Source organism: Delphinus delphis, chromosome 6, assembly GCF_949987515.2.
Source record: "Delphinus delphis chromosome 6, mDelDel1.2, whole genome shotgun sequence".
Classification (NCBI taxonomy): domain Eukaryota; kingdom Metazoa; phylum Chordata; class Mammalia; order Artiodactyla; family Delphinidae; genus Delphinus; species Delphinus delphis.
In genome coordinates, this window is record NC_082688.1 from 105,616,497 (window position 1) to 105,623,606 (window position 7,110).

General features: G+C 44.4%; 1 protein-coding gene across 4 annotated transcripts in view; it reads right to left on the reverse strand.

Annotated features, from left to right (window-relative positions):
• Positions 1-5,063, reverse strand: part of KIF13B (kinesin family member 13B) — a 187,258-nt gene extending 182,195 nt beyond the window's left edge. For all 4 annotated transcript variants that reach the window (XM_060015252.1, XM_060015250.1, XM_060015251.1 and 1 more), the window contains exon 1: positions 4,932-5,063. In XM_060015252.1, coding sequence (XP_059871235.1) covers positions 4,932-4,986 — 55 coding nt within the window. In that variant the 5' untranslated portion in view covers positions 4,987-5,063. The remainder of the gene's footprint in view (positions 1-4,931) is intronic.
• Positions 5,064-7,110: the final 2,047 nt, after the last annotated feature.

Consider the following 7,110-nt stretch of genomic DNA (forward strand, 5'->3'; position numbering starts at 1 on the left):
AGTGGGCTCAGGGTCAAAGTCTCCTTCCTGTTTCAAACAGATGCTCCCACCCAACCCTGCACCTTGATTCCCAAGGATCACCTGTTTTCCTCACTGACGGGCCAGGGTCTTCCAAGCTTCCTCCTACTTCCTCAGTTTCACCTGTCTTTTGATTCACGACTGCTCACTTGGTTTTGACTGGTCTCCTTAATCTTCCTATTCACATGGCTTCATTTCCACCACACGCTTGTAAATGTTTTCTAGCTATACCCTGAATCAGTTACCTACCCAGGCTTTCAATCTTGCCCTGAGATCTGGCGATCTTTCTCCGTCATGCTTATGTCCAAGACCCACACGAAGTTCTCAAAAGCTAAACAGAGCACATGGACCAGCCACCCTGAAGCCAGATTTCTGGGCCCCCTGCAACTCCGCCTGACCTTCCTAATCTCAGCCTTCTCCAGTTAACCTCACGGAGCACTCCTCCCTCTGTTAGCACACGCTAATCTCATCTCTGTGCCTAAACTTGCCTGGCTCATTCCTGTCCCCTTGCCTTTGCTCTCAGGCCATACTTCCTTCTCAGAGAACCAACTCCCCACCCCTCCCACCAGGCACCATAAGCTTCCTCCCTCCACAGAGAAAGAAGCCTCCCCTAATCACCAGGTTTCCAGGGATCCTTCACTCTAAATTCCTACATCTCCCTATCACTCACCTGGTACTTTTAATAACTAGCAATCTGCTGAAGGTGTTTACCTTTTAATCTTATCTTTTCATGTGACGGTCATTTCCTTATGAGCATAAACCATAAAGTGCACTTTTAAAAACTGAATACTATAATACTAGACAACACTAAGAGAAAGTTTTTAGGAAATAAAATTCCCCCAACAAGATCAGTCTCATTTTTTCATGTTTCTTTCTAGCCCTTGCCCATTCCTGTTTACATTTTTAACATAGTAATAATCATAATAGTAGATTCAACCATACAGTTACACATACTGTTTTACATTCTGCTTTTTCTAACATAAAAAAGTCTTCCTTGTTAAATGGTTTTGATTTTCATTTTTAACGTCTATATCTTATCCACTGAGAAACTAGACTGTGATTCACTTAAGCACTGACTTCTTTTCCTAGTTAGACATTACATTATTCTTTGTGTCTTTCGCTGTGTTGATTCTTCTCCGTGATTTTCACTGCATCAAGTACTGAAAAATTCAAAGCAAACCGTTGAGAAATACCTGTTAAAATAAATTTATTGTCCATGCTTCCTAACACCTGAAATAATCCATTTCACTGTTTTTTCTCTCTAGCTAAATTTCTAATGTAATTTCCGGTTTCATCACCTTAGGCTAGGTAGACAGCAAAGATATTTCCCAAACACTTTTTATACAGATTTATTTATTTTGATAGTTAATCTCATACATATTTAAACACTGGAAGCCCCTTGAGGGAAGGCAATAAGATCCCATACTAAGATAAGGTAGACACCTGGCAGGCGTTCAATAAATATTAAATATTTTTTAAGCCATCTAAAGTTATAAAACATCAAAGTCCTGAACAGGAGAGTGTCGCTGATCTAACTAGTGCCATCAATTATGCTTGTAAAACTTTCGGCTCACTTAATAATTTCACTGGTTAATAATGTATGAATGGGTGTTCCTTACAGTTTACAGAACACAAAGAGGTTACCTGGTGAGCTGTACAGGTCTGAGAGATGACAAACAGAACTGCAAATAGAACTCCCAGATCTCATGACAAAACAAGCTTAACCTCTTTTACTTTAGCTGTTTAAGTTCATACTTCAAATGAAGAAAAGCAAAAACAAAAGTTGTAGTATTAAAACTACGTAAAATTACATATGCATGTAAGTACGACCTGGAATGAAAATAAGAAAATGAGTGTGAATTGTTAAGGTGAAAGAATGTCAGAGACATTTTCCTTTTTATTTTTTGTTTTCTTAGTATAATGTTAAAATGTATAACAAGAAAAACATTCCCGACAAAAGCATATTCATTAGTCATTACAATTCTTGCTATTATTGAAGTAGGGCCTAATGCTGAATGTTCAAATAACTAAGTTTCCCAAGCCCACATGTAATTTAGCAAAAAAGACTGAAACACTCTTAATTCCATGATAAATGTTAAATAATAAACCAATTATCTACCTTAACACCTAAGCACAGTCAGATACTGAATCACATGAAGGACTTAATGGTACACTAGAAGCTTCTTGCAAATTTCAGATTTTCCTCAACGAGTAGCTAACGTGATTCCAACTATCAGTCTTTAGAGTAAAACTACATTATCCCAGGAACCCATTCTCATCTCATTCTCATTTGTGAAGAGTGATTTCTGAGGTTGCTTCCTGCACTAACCTGCTAAGGGAGAAACAATTATGACTAAAAGTTCACTATTCATCAGAATTGTATACTATTACTTAATCCATTAATTTTCCCGGAAGTAATAATTGGTCACAGTAATAATTTTTTTCAAAATTACCGGAAAGGGATATGACTTTGTTTTAGGTTTTTTAAGCAAACTCTACACAGCAGTATAAAAATCACTGGGTTTAGAATTCCACTCCATTGTATTCCACAAGAACCTCTAGATTTATGTAAATGCCTACTTTATGACAACATAGAAATAGAACCACTTTTAATTATCTGTAGTAATCACTAAAAAAAAAAGTCCATGTGCATTCAGGAAATGTGAGGCTAGGTAAGAGACAGCACTAAATGAATCAGAAGGCAGTATACCACAAACAACGCGCTTCTACTTATAGGGTAATGGATCTATGCATAAACCTTAATTTTAAAATGAGTTCAGCCAAAGGGACAACTAACATCTTTTCCAAAGCTAAAAGTATTATTCTAAGTATCCCTTGAACCTCTGATACTGACAATTATTACAATCTAATCAATGTCAATTTATAAGTAAAAAGGATAGTGCTTCCCCTGGAAAACTGAAACTCAAGGTCGGGGGAGGGGAAAGAGGAAAGAATTTTAATTATCCAAGATAGGTCTTTGGTGGTGGTGAGTTAGCTGCCTCTTTTTAGCACTGGCATTTCCCAAGTTTTTCGTGAATAGGAAATTTTTTGAATGTGCCGAAATCATCCTTTCAGAATCAAATCCCAGCTAAGTTGTGTTTTCTGCGGCTTGGCGTTTTGTTTTGTTTTTTTTTAATCACTGTGATGGTAATAAACTTGAAGTGAATTGAAATAAAGCTGCCTGAACACTCGAGGACTAGAAGCTTTTGGAAACTGTCAGAGTTCATCTAAGTTCTTTCATTTTGTCAGAGCATGGAATTAATGAGGCAAAGGTTGAAGACCCAAAACGTGAACTCGTTGAGAACTTAAAGTAATTAAGTTCTTAGGGAAAATTCTTGTGTCATCTTGACAGCCTTAAGCCAAGCAGGGACAGGAGGAATCACCAACTCCAAAAAAAAAAAAAAAAAACTTCCAAGAGGACAAACCTAGAAAGCATGTTATCCTGTTGAACTGTGTACCTCAATATATACCAAAGACAGCTAGAAAGAAACTCCATTTCTACACAGACTTAAACAACACAACTACAGGGTTTCCCTGGTGCCGCAGTGGTTAAGAATCCGCCTGTCAATGCAGGGGACACGGGTTCGAACGCCTGCGCTCTAGAGCCCGCGAGCCACAACTATGGAAGCCCACGTGCCTAGAGCCTGTGCTCCACAACAAGAGAAGCCATCGCAATGAGAAGCCCGCGCAAGGCAACGAAGAGTAGTCCCTGCTCGCCGCAACTAAAGAAAGCCCGCTCGCGGCAACGAAGACCCAACGCAGCCAAAAATAAATATAATAAAATAAATAAATAAACAACAACTACAAACAAAGAAGTTGCGAAAATGACTGAGAAAATGATTCTGGTACTTACACGAATGATTCGCATTAGTTAAGAGCCTTCTCAGCTGAAAAGTCATTTCCTGGGACTATAATGATCCCACTAGTATCACCTGGTATATATAGGAGGTGTTTCCAATATATCTCACTTAAAGTAACTTGCCCTGTCACGCTGCTAGTTAAGCATTAAAGCCAAGGCCCGGCCCACCTCCTCTGACTTGAGTCAGGTTTTCTCCATTACATTTGACTGTCTAAAGAGGATTTAAAATATACTGTTTATCTGCTTTCTCTACCCTCCCTGCAGAATTGAGAGAATGTCTGAAAGATACAATTTCACAAGAATCTTGGCACCTAATCTATTTATTGTTGAGAGATGACAAAGATGACTTCAAGCAAAAACAAAACTTTCTTAACAGTCAAGAAAAAGCGGGGGGTCGGGGGAGGGCAACTCCTCTACCCAAGTTCAATCAAAGGATTTACAAGTCTTCATGACAATCCAGGTTAAAGGAATATAAAGTGAAAAGCCAAGAGGAAGGACTTTTGCACTAGACTGCTTTCTCAGAAGTAACCCCAACTCCCTGCCCTTCTTCCTGCCACGGGCCACAGGAGTGCGGGGTCGGGGCGCCTGGGCCACCGACGTGGGGCCTGGGGGTCCCCGGCTGTCCCGGGCCAGGCCGGGGGCCGCGCTGACAGCTGGCGGGCCGAGAGCGGGGGCGCGGCGAGGCGCGGGACCAGGGGCCGGGTGGGGAAGGAGGAAGCGAGCCAGGGGCGCGGGCGCCCTCCTAGAAGAGCAGGGAGACAGGAGGGCAAAAGGGCGGCGGGGCGGGCGCGCCGGCGGAAGGGGCAGCGGGCCGGGACATGGGGCCCGCGGCGCCCCGGGACGCGGTGCGGGCCAGGGGAGGGGCGTCCCGAGCAGGCGGGGCGGGCACGGGCGACGAGGTTTCGGGGTGCGCGGGCCGCCCCCCCACCCCGCCCAGACACGGACTCCAGGGGCGGGACCGGCCGGACCCCACACGGCGGCCGCGGCCAAGGGAAGGGCGCGCCAGGCACCTGCCGCCTCCGCCGCGGCGGCCCCAGGCGCGCTCGGCTCTCACCTCTCCGGTTCATGGGTCGGATCCGGACGGCCACTTTCACTTTGGAGTCCCCCATCCTGCCGCCGCCGAGGCTCTCGCTCGGCTTCCGTCTGCCGCGGCCACCGGGCAACTCTTCGGGGCTGACCGGGCGGGAGGGGGCTACGGGCGAGAGGGGCGGGGCCGGGGCGGGGCCTGCGGAGGGGCGGGGCCGACTCGGGGCTCCCGGCGGCGCCCCCGCTGCATGACGGGACTTGTAGTCCCTATAGGTGGTCGGGGGCAGAGCTGCATAGGTCCGGTGCGCTTCCCTCTCTGGAGCTTGTAAATACCCCTCTGTTTCTACACAATTCTTACTTACCCTTACAGTTAGTACTGAGACGTAAGCTGTCGATGAGCTGATATCTCACCTGAAAACAAACAGTTGAATAGATGGCACTGGAGACCTTGCGACCTCTCTCAGACTCATTTCCTGCCAATCTTAGTGTTTTATCCCTGGCTCAAATTATTTCCTCTGCCTGGATTGCCCTCCCGGCCGTGTTTGCTGAAATCAGCCTTCAAGACAAGTCAAAAGTCACTTCTGGAGGTCTTCATAAATCCACAGGTTACCCTATACCAACCCACCCCCTGCCCCCCTTCCAGTCAAGACCTTGGGCTCTGGCATCAATCTGGGTTCAAACGCGCTCTTAGCACTTTCCAACTGTGTGATCAAGGCAAGTGATTTGACCACTGTATGCTTGTCTTTTCATATGTAAATGAAATACCTACTTTATGGGATTGTTGTGAGGTTTAGTGAGTTAATGTAGGTAAACCTCTTAAAACTCCCAGGCACAAAAGTGCGCAATACAAGTCATTATTTTTGATCTGTTATAGCATTTATGCTGCAACTATTTATGTCTCTCCTATTTTGTTTTTTTTGTTTTTTTTTGTTTTTTTTTTTTTTGCGGTACGCGGGCCTCTCAGTGTTGTGCCCTCTTCCATTGCGGAGCACAGGCTCGGGATGCGCAGGCTCAGCGGCCATGGCTCACGGGCCCAGCCCCTCCGCGGCATGTGGGATCTTCCCGGACCGGGGCACGAACCCGTGTCCCCTGCATCGGCAGGCGGACTCTCAATCACTGCGCCACCAGGGAAGCCCGTATTTTGTATTTTTAAAACCATATCTTACATGTGTAGCCTTGCCTGTAGTAGAGACCCAGTAAACATTTATTGTGTGAATGAATCAATGACTCAGTGAAGCCACACTAAAATGTGCTTTTTGTTAAGCCCTAGCAGAAATGCTAACTGGTGGCCTGTGGGCAAGATCTGACCTGCAAACATGTTCTATTTGGCCCAACGTTATTGGCCAATGCATGAAAACTGGGAGATTTTTACATGCAATGCTGGGCCTACATTACATATTGGGAATATCAATAGGAAATGAGTAGCAGTGGCCACCTTTATAAGAGGCAGTTCCTCTTCGATATGTTTAAATGACAGAATAGAACTCAGAACAATTTTACAGATGAGTAAATACAGAAAGCTGGCAAGACTTGCCCTTTTACCAACCATCCTATTGTTGAAATAGCTTCAATACAAGCAGAGTTGTCCAACAGGTTAAAAACACATTTAAGAGACTATATAGCACAGGGAACTATATTCAATATCCTGAGATAAACCATAATGGAAAAGAATATAAAAAAGAATGTGTATATATGTATGTGTATATATATATATATACACACATATATATGTATGTATATATGTATAACTGAATCACTTTGCTGTACAGCAGAAATTAACAAGACATGAAATGATCCAGACACAAAAAAAGCAAGCCCTGTATGATTGCACTTATATGAGGTACCTAGAATAGTGAAATTCAGAGACAGAAGGTGGAATGATGGTTGCCAGGGGCTGGGAAGAAGGGGAATAGGGAGTTAGTGTTTAATGAATACAGAGTTTCTGTTTGGGAAAATTAGAAAAGTTCTGGTGATGGATGGTAGTGATAGTTGCACAACAATGTGAATGTACTTTATGCCACTGAACTGCACACCTGCAAATGGTTAAAATGGTACCTTTCAGGGCTTCCCTGGTGGTGCAGTGGTTGAGAGTCTGCCTGCCGATGCAGCGGACACGGGTTCGTGCCCCGGTCCGGGAAGATCCCACCTGCCGCCGAGCGGCTGGGCCCGTGAGCCATGGCTGCTGAGCCTGCGCGTCCAGAGCCTAT